A 14,883-nucleotide genomic window follows, 5' to 3' on the forward strand; every position below is an offset into this window, starting at 1 on the left:
GGAGTGCAGTGGTGTCATCCCAGCTCACAGCAACCTCAGGCTCCTGGGCTCCAGTGCTCCTCCTGCTCAACCTCCTGAGTAGCTGGGCCTATAGGCATGTGCTACCACCTGGGGCTAATTTTTTGATATCTTGTAGAGGCAAGATCTTTTTCGTTACCCAGGCTGGTAGGTAAAGCTAATGCTTATCCGATAACTTAATCTAAGGTATAAACTCGGGTTGATACTGGTCATGGAACTGCTAAACTACGCCACCTGCCAGATGTCTAAGTCACTTCTATCTGTCCTAACATGGAAACATACTCTTTCCAGCTGAGGTCAAGTGCTATGAGAACAAATATTAGGAAGATGAAAGGAAGGATTCAGTGAAAGCTTTTACGTTGCTTTAGTGGTTGCTAGCTGAGCAGAAAAAGTGTGGTGTGTGTGTGTGTGTGTGTGTGTGTGTGTGTGTGTGTGTGTGTGTGTGTGTGGTGTTCATAGCTACCCTTGGTTCACTTCCCACTTTCTTTCCTCTCCCTTTCCCCACTCCAGTTGAATCCTCTTTTCAATTGACACCAAAAGCCGAAGGTGGGGTGCCTTATAAGACAGGCACTTGGTAACCCTTATTCTTTTTCCCGTTATTTTTAAGAATGTTGTTATTTAGCCATCAAGCCCATACTATATTTTCTTGTTTCTTGATGGTTTTCTCAAAGCGAAACAGTTTGAGGTAAAGTAATCACAGTGGTCTTTCTTCAAAGAAGCTCGCTATTAGCAGCTACTAAAGTAAGACACATTTCTCAACAGCCAATTGCTCTCAAATAACTTGAAGGACTTGTAGTTTATGTGTGCTAGAGATGAAAGCTGAGAATAATAGTCATGAGTAAGCTATTTTCCATATAAAAGGGAAAGTGTTTCTATAAGATGTATGGTTGCAGGAATCTGAGTGTGTCAGCAGGACAGACACTCAAATGATTTAAAACCCCTAGATAATGAAACTTTACTCAAATATTAACTGTACATAAATAAAACATTTATAATCATTACCCATGCACTTACTGTTCTTCCCAATAAATATGTGCAATCATTACCCTCACCCTTGCTTGTTACTGCTACTACTAATCAGCTTGAAGGCCAGAGGTCATTTTTCACTCAGACTATTTATTTTCACTCAGACTATTCATGGTAGGTGGAATATCAAAATGATTTTCTACAATGAACAATTAGAAGGAATAAATGCAAATACAATAGTATCATAAAGTATTTCTGGATTGATTTTTAATAAATAAATCCAAAGTAATCTGAAAATGCTAATGCTTGGGCTAGAAGGGAATAATGACCATATTCTGCAGAGAGAGAATTTCCTCCCAACCTCTCTGAGCAGCAGCATCATTCCATATCTCTGCCCTGTGATCAGTATGTGTCAAAATCCTTCATAGTGACAAATGTGCTGTCCACTTGCATCTGTGGAGAATGTTTTAGCAGCTGAGTGATTATGAATCAAACCCCTGAGCTTATAGCCCTTACTGCCTCCCAATGCGTTCACATTTGTCGTCTGACAAGTAAATGTATCTTGACTTTCCTCTGAGATTTTTTTGTACCGTGTTTGATGAAAGACATTTGGCAAATTGGCAGTGGTACCCTGTAGGTTGCAATTTGTAGCTAGCATTAGGAGACTGGGCATGAAATGAGAGGGCAGGCTAGAGGATAAAGAGAAAAGAAACAGAACTAACTAGAACATGAATAGTCATTTGAAGAATCAAACATACAATATTCCCTTTGTGAGAAGAGATCATATTAAGGCCATGCTATTAAGATTTTGCTCTAGTAAGAAGTTGATGGTATTCTATCCAGCTGTGTCCACAGAATATATATTTTGTTAATTTTTCTTTTGAGTGTGAAATGTTGCATTTTGTTTTTAACTTAAGCTTATAAATTAGGCCTCCATCTCTGTCTTGCTGTCTCATCAGCAAAAGAATTAGCCTCTCGAGTTGACTAGTTGCTTAAATTTGCAGTTGTTGTCATCTTGGTCCTTGTGTATCTTCTGGTCTGCTGCCCCAACCCTTTGAGAAACATACAGAATTCATGTACAGTGCAAACACCTTTTCAATAGCTTTTTGAGCTTTCTAATGGCATACTTCCCTGAGAACCAAATAAATAATGGGTGAGTTGATTTAACACGATGGCCAGAGTGTTTGCTTTTCTACTTGAAAATTTAATAGTAAGCAGCTTCCAAATAAAATGTGAGCGCTGAGGAAACTTAAAATTTGCAGAGGGTTGAAGGGAAGGGGAGAGTCCCTCAAACTGTGGACATTAAGAATCAAGCTAACTTTAAAAGTAAATGCCACCCTCTGACTGTGACTGTCAAATATGTGTGCAGGTAGACAAAAACTTGAAGATTATAAGCAGCATAAATTAGATTGTTGGGGGAAAAATTAGGCAGAATAGTTTTTCATCAAGAATATTTTGCTGAGTATAGTTACATGAACCACTCCCCTTGTCTTATAAGGTGCATGCCAATTTATCCTACATAAAATTATGTTAATATATCATGAACCATACGTTCAACTCAGTCTTGTCCAGAACAAATTAATATTTCGTTAAAATTCCTTGTATATGATCCCACTTAAAAATCTGCTATATCCAGATAATAATTCAATGTAGTCTTAGGCAATACACTTCTTACACATTAATTTTTTCTGAGTTACACACGTTTGGCTTAAGTTTCAATTTTGTAACACTTTATGTTCTTTCATGCTGTGAGTTCTTTTCATGGGACTCCATGATTCTTATGGGTTTCATTCCTAGGCAAGGCATATAGCACCTTTCTCTATAATTTTCATTATGTTGATGCCCATAACATAATACCAGTGCTGTCACTTAAGCAAATAAAAAATTAAATTGGCTTTATTATCTTCCTTATGTATATCATTGCTCAATTGTATATCAGATTATTATAAAATGGCCTGACCAAGATCTTACGAAAAAAGTTCACCCAGCATTTTATAAGCTTGGTTTTACTTTTGTTATTTCCAAAAGCAATCATTTCTCTCATTGTTTATTTAATGAGAGAACATTAAATAAACATTAATATTAGGACACTACAACCTCTTCTTACAACCCATTGCATTCAGCAGATTTGATACTTCATTTTTAATGATGTTCTTGGTTTGCCAGAGATTATTACTGAAGAAAAGATGTCAGACTCTTCATGGTCTTGTACTTTTCCCTTTCAGATGTCAGCTATTGAAAACATGGCAGAAAAGCTAGAGAGCTTCAGTGCCCTGAAACCTGAGGCCAGTGAGCTTCTACAGTCGGTGCCATCTATGTTCAACTTCAGAGCACCTCCCAACGCCCTGCCAGAGAACATCTTGCGGAAGGGGAAGGAGCGCTATACCTGCAGGTAACTGTAAAGTTAATTATGGTTGACTTTCCCAAAATCCCCCCTCTGATTTCAAAAGGCCCTGCTGTTTGTTTTGGAGATTATTCTTGATTAGATGATTAATAGCCACTATGATAGATGTCAGGCACTTCAAAGTGTTCTTTATTTAGTGAGATATAAAAATAGTGGTTTTAAAAATTATTATTAAATGAGAATTTTAACACAGGCCATTTGGTTGTGATAAATGAGGTTGGAAACAGTCCAAATGCTATCTACTTGTCTCACTTTGATATTTATGAATTTTCTTTCACAGTTAATTATTTTCATCCAAAGGTATAACACTACTGTCCTCAAGCATATACTTATAAATTGTCATGGCATTGAAGAATAAGGCCATTAATGAAAGCCGAATAAAGTCCATAAGGGAGGAAAACTAGTTAGTAAATTTCTTTTTACTCATCAGCAGTAAAGCTTGTTTTATGTTTCTGGTTTTCTGTGTGATTTTTTTCTAAATAGATTGTGCTGATAATTTCAAAATTGTCTTCAGAAATTTGTGATATCTGACTCAGGCATATCAATTTATCTACTCTTTGGAAAACATGTCACTTTCTTTCCAGAAAAGCTTTTATGGGTACATACCTTGATAGATAAAGTCTCAGGATCTTGTCTGATCTGATACCACTCTATGTATGGGGAGTCACTGTGGCTGACGTGTAAAATGAGTCGAAACATTTAAAATCTGTTTACATCAACCCAGAATCACAAACTCTCATCATTTTTTTATCCCCTTGTCTGATTCAATTTTGTGAATGTAAAGATACGGAGTTAATAAGAGAGGCATATGGGGGTCATCAAAACTAAAGTCTATTTTCATAAACTGCTTGCTTATGCATGAGCAAATTCAACCAAATCTCATAATGCAGTCTTTATTTGCAGAGTTATTTATATCTGCAGAATGACTTTGTTGCAAATTTTAAATACCAAAGACATGTGAGTTCCATGCAAGATTAATTAAATCAGGAATAAGCATGTGGCTGCTATGCGGCTTGAGTGAAATAAAGTCGACTGTGCTGACTTTCTCTTATAAACATCTCATCATAACAGATACTGTGGCAAGATTTTTCCAAGGTCTGCGAATCTAACACGGCACTTGAGAACCCACACAGGAGAGCAGCCTTACAGGTTTGACAATGAAACTTACTAAATATCTTGATAAATATTGTAATCAAGTGAATTTATGGGCACAATTTAACAGAAGGCTACTTTTGTGTTTGTCTAAGTGTCTGTTGAATGTAGAGTCAAGAAAGAATTGACTAAGTAGAATTAAAATTAGAAAAGCCCTAATTTCTTTAATCAAGGCTTCCTGCCATACAATTTAAAAGTTCTAGCACAGTACTTGGTACAGAATATGCATTTAAGAAATGCTAGCCATTTAAAACATTATTTTAATTGACAAAAATCTTAACATTGCAGCCTCCCTTTTTCAAAGCTCAAATCTCTGCTAGGGGTTAACAACCCTTATATACTTGGTTTTCCCGGCACAGCTAAGTCAGTTTCTAAAATTCCCAATAGAAGTTTAAGGAATAAATCTTAAACATGTAGGGCAGGGGGAAGAATGAAATGTGGGATGAGAAGGAGAGAACGGACTTAATGGAGGATGTTACTGCAGCGTCCCCCAATCTTTTTGGCACTAGGGACTGGTTTCATGGAAGACAATTTTTCCATGGACGGGGGTTCAGGGAGGTGGGGATGAGTGGTTTCAGGATGATTGAAGCACATTACATTTACTGTGCAGTCAAACTTTTCTGCTAATGATAATCTGTATTTGCAGCCACTCCCCAGTGCTAGCATGACCACCTCAGATGATCAGGCATTAGATTCTCATAAGGAGGGTGCAACCTAGATCCCTCGCACGTGCAGTTTACAGTAGGATTGGCGCTTCAGTGAGAATCTAATGCTGCCACTGATCTGACAGAAGGCGGAGCTTATGCAGTGATGCAGGCAATGAGGAGTGGCTGTAAATACAGATGCAGTGTAGCTCTCCTGCCTGCTCACTTCCTCCTACTATGCAGCCTGGTCCCTAACAGGCCACAGACCAGTATCAGTCTTCAGCCCAGGGATTGGAGACCACAGAATTACAGGAAAAGGGGGAATTTTATCAATAATTTCCTAGAGTATATCTTAGCTTATTCTGTTAAATGTCAAGATTAGCCATATGACATTTGGGACACATCTAATTTAAATGCTATTGTTTATAAAAGAATGGAAATAAGCAAAATTCCCCCTTCTAATTTTAAAATATAACCTACATTATTTAATGTTCAATTCCTTGCACACAGGATTAGGTACTCATAAATATATCTTTAAAGAATGAAAGTTACTTTTCTTAATCAATAGCATAATTTTATTCTCCTTTGAAATTTTTGTACATTGCATACACATAAAATTATTTTTGTCTGAATGTTACCATTTTCCATTAAAATAAGTAAGTAAATAATTTGTCAGTTTTCAAAGACTTTTTGAAAATGGAAGAATAAGAAAATGGACAATTTTATTCTACCTCATAAAATGATGTTGTTATTGTACATGTATTTAAAAATAATACAGACCAGAACTTTGGCATAGTTGGAGATTTTAAACAATTATGTGTCCATTCCTTCTAATTTATACATGAAAAAAATCAGTTTTACAGACGCTAATTGCCTTCTATAAAGTCTCATACTAATACAACCCAGTCTTGGAGCTCTCACTTCAGGGTTTTTAAAATCTCATTGGGTGATCTCAAAGAGTCCCTTGATCCCTAAATATACATTTAGTAACTAGAAAGGCGTAATAGTATACTGTTCATAATTGCATTATGTGCTCATTTTAAGAATTTCTGCAATGTAGGCTCTATATTGAGCTGTCTTTTTACCACCTACTAATTTATTGGAGTGGGATGGAATGATTTTTTATTTAGAATACTTGGTCTTCCAGCCAAGACATTAGCAGAGGAGAGATACAAAGTAACAGCTGATCATTGGTTATAACATCCTTATGGGCCAATATTATTCAGATATGAGAGGATGATGTTTACTAGATTTGGAAAATCTCCCTTGTACATAAGCAGAAAGTTAGAAGCATGTGAGAAACAAAAAATCTCTCCTCTTCATGATTTGTGTAGAAAATGTTTTGAGTGAAAATTTTTTTATAGTGTTTATTGGGAATGTAACTTTATTCTAACGTCGTTTCCTAGGCTGTTCTGCTTAGCACAACACAATTGTGCTAAATGTACCATGGTTCTCATTGCAGTGGGCCTTGGAGGTGAACGAAGTTATTGCAGAAAAGGCCATGACTTCATATGCATTTTTTTCAAAAGCACAGGCTAAAATATTACAACTACCATCCATGTGGAGTTTCACACATTTTTTTATTAATATTATAAGTGAGGAAAGTTGAGGAAACTTATGATGGCAGAACAGTTTTTTAAAAGAGAAGAATTAAATCAGTACTTGTGTTGATTTATTGTGACTATGCCAAAGTAACTAGTTCAATAGATTACTTTCCCCACTGAACTGACTAGACTTTTGGCACATAAGGACAGCCATGGAAGCCCAAGAACTTCAAGTGGAATGGGGTGATTTCTGATTTAGAGCACTTGAACCAGTGAGTCTGCTTTCAGAAGTGGGAGGTGAAGGGCTCTTCACACATGGAAGAATGAGTTAAGAATTTTCTGTCCTCTAAGTTAGAAATTTTCACTTAAAAGTTATTCGGAGATGTCAATTTTTTCTTTCAAGCAACACGCCAAAAAAAATCACACGAACAAATGATGAAATCTTTACTTTGAAATGCCAGAGGAGAATAACCCCATCAATTACAAAATCTCCTTTTCTTCTTTGCTGATAAGAGCTGAGGGGAGGAGGTCTTACACTTTTATATTTTTATTTTATGACTAAAGGAAAATTTTTAAATAATTTGTAATATTTTATCTCATGGAAGACAGAAACAGTTAACCAACCAGTAACGAGTGCTTTCCTGAAAAACTAACCTGGTTCAGAACTGATACAGACTCTTTAAAAAAAAAATAGAAATGAAAATTGGGGGAAATAGGGACGGGGGAGGTCTTCACCTTTGCTTTTATTTCAAAAAGAGAATTTAGTGACATTATCACTTGTTTTGGTAATAGTTTAAAGATCAATAGCGTAAAAGCTTTGCAGATTCCTAATCACTAAAGGTTATGAAAATCAGTTTATTTGTGATCAGACTAAACCATTTATATTGTCTCAGTTTTAAAAGTTTAGAATGTTTATTGCTGTTTTGAAGAAGACAACTTTAGGATTAGTAACCGAGAAAGTGAATTTACTAAGAAATTAGTTAATCAAATTGAAATTTTGAATTAAAAGTGATATTTTTACTTTAAAGAATATGTGAACTTATTTCATGTTTATTTACAAAGGATTTAATTGTTTTTCATAAGCAGAAAATGAAACGCTACTATTTCTTTAATGTGCTTAATTCTGTGAAGTTTATTTAAAATATTGTAACTGATTACTGTAATAAATGTGGGAGCAATCAAATCACCAATCTTTTAATATGATTTTACATAAAGTCATGAGAATCTTTAAAGCAATCAAAGTTTATTGCAATTGAAATCTTGACTGCATGAATAGTATTCTTCCCTGTGCCTTTTCTTTAAAATGTTGTTTTAAGGGTGATGATTTTTGATACCTGGTTTACTAGTCTTGAGAAATATCTTTTGATTTGCTTGCAAATATTTTCTCTGTTTTTTTTTTCAGATGCAAATACTGTGACAGATCATTTAGCATATCTTCTAACTTGCAGAGGCATGTTCGAAACATCCACAATAAGGAAAAACCATTTAAGTGTCACTTATGTGATAGGTGTTTTGGTCAACAGACCAATTTGGACAGGCACCTAAAGAAACATGAGAATGGGAACATGTCTGGTAGGTAATCATTTGTGTTATGAGGAAAAGATGACTGATTTTTCATATTTTAAAAATAACAGATAATTGTGATCTTTCTTCTTTCATTCCACTCTGACACACACACACAAAAAAAATCAGATCTAGTGTGAAAATTCATAGCAAATTTCCCTTGATATTTTAGAATTCTGTGAATGATGTGATCATTGATTGATGTATAACTCAGCAGGCTTATTTGGATTATTTTTAAATGTTTCCTGCTCAATGGGCAATCTTAAACAAAGAGAACTATGACCCAAGCTCATGGGAGACTTATGAATCAAGATTTCTTAAATTGCAGAGAATAATCTTTCCACCTGTTGGCACACAGAATGTGGTTCCTAAACACGGCAGAATTTCTAGAGTGGCAGGCCCAGAATACCATGCTTTGAATATTAATCTAGAAACCATGGCTGCTTTTACAGAACCCCTGTAGTTCAGAGAACTTCTCCGGGTAACATTTTTGAGAGTAGGGATATGAGACTAGTGACATGATCAGAGGTGATAGTAAATGATAGTAGTGCTTTGCTTTTGTTACAAATGCTGATATTAAATTAAATTAAAAGTGGCAAAAAAAAAAAAATAGCCTTCCCTTAACTTGGACCTGCCAGCACATATTTAGCAGAAGGGATTATAGGTTTTCTTGTCTTTGGCTTCTATTAATAATAGTTACATAATAAGCCATTAACTATTATTTGCCAGCTGACATGTGTGTGCAGAGCAAACCTGTGCAGCTTCAGTTTGTTTCTAGAGAATAAAGGAAATGAATTGGGAGTGAGGGAAGGGGGTGAACATGGAGTTCAGGAAAAAAGATCTTAAGAACAGAAAAAAAATTGGATTTATGCACACTAGTAATCTTTATTTAAGAAAATTATTTTATTATTAATCTTTACTATAAAAGCAGTTTATGATCCTGAATAGTTACTACTTGAAACTATACACTGCTGTTTCCCTAAATGACAAAAGTCTAGTGATCTTGGTTTTAAAACATTAGATTTTAGGCACAAAAGTCTAATCCAATGTGTAAAACTGGCCACACTCTGTGTGTACTCTTACAACACACAATTATTATTTTCTCGCTGAAGTTATTTCGGAAAGAAAAAGTCAAAAATGTAATATGTCAAGGTTGAATACTTACTTGATTACCCAGATTATGACTTCTTTAAGCCGAGGGGATGTCTTACAGACTATTGTGATAATCTATTAAATTTTAGATACTTTGTGGAAAGGATAAATAGCAGGAAGCTAATGTTGACATAAAGTTCAACCAATATATAAAATGTTTATAATTGTGTAAATTTGTGTGAACCTTACAACAATCCTATGAGACAGGCATTATGATTCTAATTTTTTGTAGGTGAGGAAGCTGAAGATCATCCTGTAATCAGCAATCCAATATTGTCCTCTTAATACTATACCACACCAGCCTCTGGGGTTAGCCCACCCAATCAGAATGCGGAATTTTCAGTTTGTCTTCAATAGTTTGTAATGTACTTTGACATAGCAGCAAAAAGCACTTATTGACTGCATCCAGGATTGAGTATGCTGTTTCATATAGCAGAATTTAAGATTTGCCTATCGTTTGCCTCTCTCTATATCTTCGTTATATGAATAAAAATGTTTCCGTGTCACAGTGAGGGCAGGGGAAAGCTAGCGAGAGGAATGACATCCTTGAGAGAACACGCTTCATAATTTCAGTGGTTCAAAATATTACCGAGAGACTCATGGGCATGCGTATTATGGTAAATTGAGGAGGCTTTGACCTCCTAAAGTTACTATTATTAATATTCAAAAGGGCTTGCTTTAAGAAACAACACAGATCAACGTCATAAGGAATGAGGTTCCAAAGAAATTGCTAGATAAATAATAATCTTTGACATAAAAGGTTTTCTGCTCCACACAGGTACTGCTACATCGTCACCTCATTCTGAACTGGAAAGTACAGGTGCGATCCTGGATGACAAAGAAGATGCTTACTTCACAGAAATTCGAAATTTTATTGGAAATAGCAACCACAGCAGCCAGTCTCCCAGGAACGTAGAGGAGAGGTAAAGCTGTTTTTTGCTTTTTAAATTCTGTGACATCTGAGATGAATATATTATCAAATACATTTGCTGTGCTCACTTTTGTGGCACTTCTGTTATACCCACTACCAATGACTGGCAGATATTTAGTGCATATGAAATACTGTATGCTCTTCTAAGCATTTTACATGTATTCATTAATTTAATTCTCATGACAACCCTATGAGATATCCACGGTAATTTTATCAGTGAACGAGTGGGGACATTGAAGGTTAAATAACTTCCTGAAGTTCACATAAGAAATAAATGCAGTTCAACCTGAGCTGTCTGGTCCCAGAGCCCATGATTTTACCACCATGCTGTTCTGCCTCTCTTGATAGCTAAATAGAATATTTTTCAAAATGCCACAAGTGGAAGGGAAAGCCAACACAGGGATTCAGTTGAGTGACTGATCAATAGCAGTTACTGTTATATATTATAATATATATTGCAGATAATATATGACTGTCTATTTCTCTCTGTATCTATCTGTATATATTTATATATGAACTACCCATTGAGTGTCACTCAAGTATCTTTTATATAGACACTGTTTGAGACCTCTTAATTAAGATTCTATCACTATTTTATGTCCTCTGAAGCAGGTGCTCATTTAATCCTGGCATGTTTCAGTAGGGATGATTACCTTGGTTTTAGTGACCTGGTGCACTGTTTTTTTTTTTTGTTTTTTTTTTGTCATCATCAACATCAAACATAAATGGCTTAATTAATAAAGAAAAACTTTTAATGCTGTTGATGATAATTAACACTTACCTAAGACCTTGCTTTGCATGTGAAGTTAATGCAACATTATTTCATCGAAACTACTGGATTTAATTTTTCTTATCTGTAAGTTATAACTAAATATCTGTTATTGAGAACTAGACTTTTCTGAATATAATTATCCAGTAGCCTATTAAATTAGGATGCTACATTGTAAATTTTAATGTAACATGAAATTAGTCAATAAAAGTCTCATTACTTTTCATCACACAAGTTTATTGTTCATCATACAAGTATTATTGGGTTAGTGTTCTCAATTTTTGATGCAATTAAAAGTCAAAGTTAATTATTATATTTTAGGTAGTTTCTCCATTAAGGCAAGCTTCAAATAAACGTTATTACCAAAATAACATAAAAACATGACTACTTCTGTTCTTCAACCTGTATAAAAGTGTATCTATGGAAAAAAGGAGAGAAAGATCCTTCCTGACCTCTAAGAAGTCTGATAATTAAGAGTGACGTTGGATTTATCTTTCCCTTTACTTGCCCATTTGTGTGTGTGTGAGAGACAGAGAGAGAGAGACAGAGAGAGAACAGATGACTAGAAGTAGAAAGTCATAAGAATAAGTAAGAAACACCATCACAATCTTAAATTTTGATAATGATATCTACATGATGCAAATAAGAAATATTGAATGAAAATCACCGTTTGGGTTCTGAAATGCTTATTCAGATTTTTCTGGCCTTTAATTGGAGATTTGTGAGCCTGTATAGCTGCAACATCTGGCTTCAACATGTCTAAACAGCACAAAAGTAAGAAGGTTGAGTCATCTAACTTTTTCCCCTGAACTCCTATCAGGCTACTTTTGATGAATAATTTATCCCCTATAAATTGCCACATTTGAAAGCATAATTAACAAATACATTTTCTTAATTATGTTGGCTTTTGTTTCTTTTGGTTTTCATCCATGCACTCTTTTGTTCTTTTACTTTTTCTTTCATTTTTAAAAATAAGAATTTCAATCCATTCATACAAGCAAGTTGGCAGTGTGTCTGGAAACTAATAATTTATGTCTGTGCAAAACATGTTTTCATCATTCTTTGATAAAAGAGGTTAAGAAATTGGTTATATAAAAAGCTTAATAATAATGATATGACTTTTTCTGGTCAAATGCATTTTTACTATGTGCATCTGTCACATCCAAGATTGGTTTATTTATTTATTTTTTAACCCTGGGAAATCTGAATATTAAGTTATACTCATTTCTGGTATGTGGTAAAGCAATGGGGGTGCGTTATTGATACCCGATCTTCTGTAATCTGAAAAGTAGTTACATTAAATGTAAAAACTGCACAAAAATAATTCATGTAACCAAAATGTTTGTATCCCCCCAATATTCTGAAATAAAAATAAAATAAAAACATGCTACAGCATCCATTCCACCTCCCCCATGTCCTTCCTGATTTCTCTCCTTAGTCTGGACCAGCAGCTCCCCATGTATTCCTTCAGTTCAATTGTCAATCTAAGATATGTGAAGCAGTGGGTTTCTTAAGAGTAATGAAAGAGGAATTTGGTCCTGCCTCCCACTACAAAATGGTTATTTATCTTCTTTTATATTTTATTTGTTTAAATATTTGGGGAGGAGATTCCTGCTATAGTAAATTTATACTCATTAAATTTTTTCAAATATGAAAAAAAGGTAAAAATAGAATAAAAACTGAACTTGACTGTTTTAACAGTCTTCACGAGTTTTCTGCATGTGTAAATACGTAAAGGAGCAAGGCAAAATGGAGAGGTTAGGAATGGCCTGAGAATCAGAACACCTGGATTCCTGTGATGATTTATTTGATCCCTAACAATCTTTCTGAACTTAGGAAAGAGCTTTAACTTCTCTGGTCATATATCTTTAAAAGGAGGAGGTTTAGAAGATATTCTTAAGTTCAAAATGTGTAGTTATTTATATGAAATTTATTTTAAACTTTTAAATTGTACATGAAACTTAAATTCAACTTACACATATTTTAGTGTTCATGTTTAAGCTGAAAAGCTTATCCTGGTTTTATAAATGCCTTCAAATGTATTACATTGGAATTCCTATGTAATTAATATCTTTTTTATAATTAAACTCTGTAATCACATTACAATCCTTGCAATCATAAAAAATGACTTTTTAAAATATTATATTATTTTGCATCATTATATTCTTACAAAGCAAACTTCAAAATATATTTGTACAATTACATTTCTAGATTATTTCCCACCTCAGTGTCTCCCTGGGATTCAAATTATCAAAACTAATTTGCAAATAGTACAAATAAGTGAGATCTCAATCACTTTCAAGTTTGGATAGTGTGTCTAAGTGGAATATACCACAAATGTCACCTAGTAACAGTAAATATTAATACCAGTTGGTCCTTTGCAGCTACCTTAACATTGTCATTGAACTCTTTGATTCTCTTTAGGAGTGTGTTATTAAAGTCATTGCCAATGTTGCTCAGGAATATAAGTTTTCCAGAAATCTATTATTTTAAATGGTGGGTACTTATAAGGTAATTAGGCACATTATGCAGAGAAAACACTTACATGCTTTTTAAAATATTATATATATAACAATACCATTTATCAGGCAAAGCCTGATAAGAAATAGGAGACTGAGATTGTTTTTCCAGTTCTGCTAGAGGCTTCATTTATAATCTGAATAATCATCCAATTATTTCTTTCTTCATCTTCTCATTTGTGAAATTACATTATTTTCCCATGGTTCCCATAAAACATAAACAATAAAAATCCTGTGTAAGTGTTTAAAATCTAAGCTGTTGTTAGAAAGACATGATAAGAAAGCTAATTGCAAGTTTAAAAATGAGACCAATAATTGAACATTTTTTTATGCTTTTGAAAGAATGAATGGCAGTCACTTTAAGGATGAAAAGGCTTTGGTGACCAGTCAAAACTCAGATTTATTGGATGATGAAGAAGTGGAAGATGAAGTGTTGTTAGATGAAGAGGATGAGGACAATGATCTGACTGGAAAAGCAGGAAAAGAACCAGTGACCAGTAATTTACATGAAGGAAACCCTGAGGATGACTATGAAGAAGCAAGCGCCCTGGAGATGAGTTGCAAGACGTCCCCAGTGCGGTGAGTATCTTTTGTGGCTTAAGAAGCTAAGCAAAAGTAGAGCCACATCCGGTTGCAATTCCTCCTGTTCTGTTTTTCCATTAGAAAAATATTTCAGTGATAAGCAATTTGTGAGTAATAAATAATAAAAATGACACTTGAATTAGCAAGGCATACTCAGTGGATTAATTTTAAATAGATGAAGGTAAGGTGGCCATCAATGCAATCCACAAGCATATATATACATCAGTGTTTGTGGAAGTCTGATTAACCTAAGTTAGAAAGGATAAATGAAAATTATGTAAGTATACAATCATTCCTTTTTAGACTCTACCTATAAAACTGAAAGAAAAATAGAGATTTCAACATTATCTAATTTATTCAATTATCTGGTGTGCTTATCAAATATTGAGATAAATTTCAATTCATTAGCTATAAGTGTAATCTATATAGATGACAAATTTTTAAACAGAAAAAATAGTTAAATTGATGGGAATATTTTATTATCATGAAGATAGTGGGTCCTGACTAGATATTATCATAACTAGCTTCACTTTAAAATGAAAATTATAAATGTATGAATTCTGTCTCCTCACGTTGCTAATAAATCATTGACTTAATTCTTTATCTCAAACATATGCTTGACTTTAGTTATTAAAAATC

General features: G+C 34.2%; 1 protein-coding gene across 16 annotated transcripts in view; it reads left to right on the forward strand.

The window, feature by feature from the left end:
* MECOM (MDS1 and EVI1 complex locus) overlaps nt 1–14,883 on the forward strand; it is a 537,691-nt gene that overhangs the window by 516,662 nt on the left and 6,146 nt on the right. For all 16 annotated transcript variants that reach the window (XM_012779221.3, XM_012779223.3, XM_012779222.3 and 13 more), the window contains 5 exons: nt 3,210–3,376; nt 4,460–4,537; nt 8,131–8,300; nt 10,222–10,366; nt 14,005–14,241. In XM_012779221.3, coding sequence (XP_012634675.3) covers nt 3,210–3,376; nt 4,460–4,537; nt 8,131–8,300; nt 10,222–10,366; nt 14,005–14,241 — 797 coding nt within the window. The remainder of the gene's footprint in view (nt 1–3,209; nt 3,377–4,459; nt 4,538–8,130; nt 8,301–10,221; nt 10,367–14,004; nt 14,242–14,883) is intronic.

Source organism: Microcebus murinus, chromosome 1, assembly GCF_040939455.1.
Source record: "Microcebus murinus isolate Inina chromosome 1, M.murinus_Inina_mat1.0, whole genome shotgun sequence".
NCBI classification, from domain to species: Eukaryota; Metazoa; Chordata; class Mammalia; order Primates; family Cheirogaleidae; genus Microcebus; species Microcebus murinus.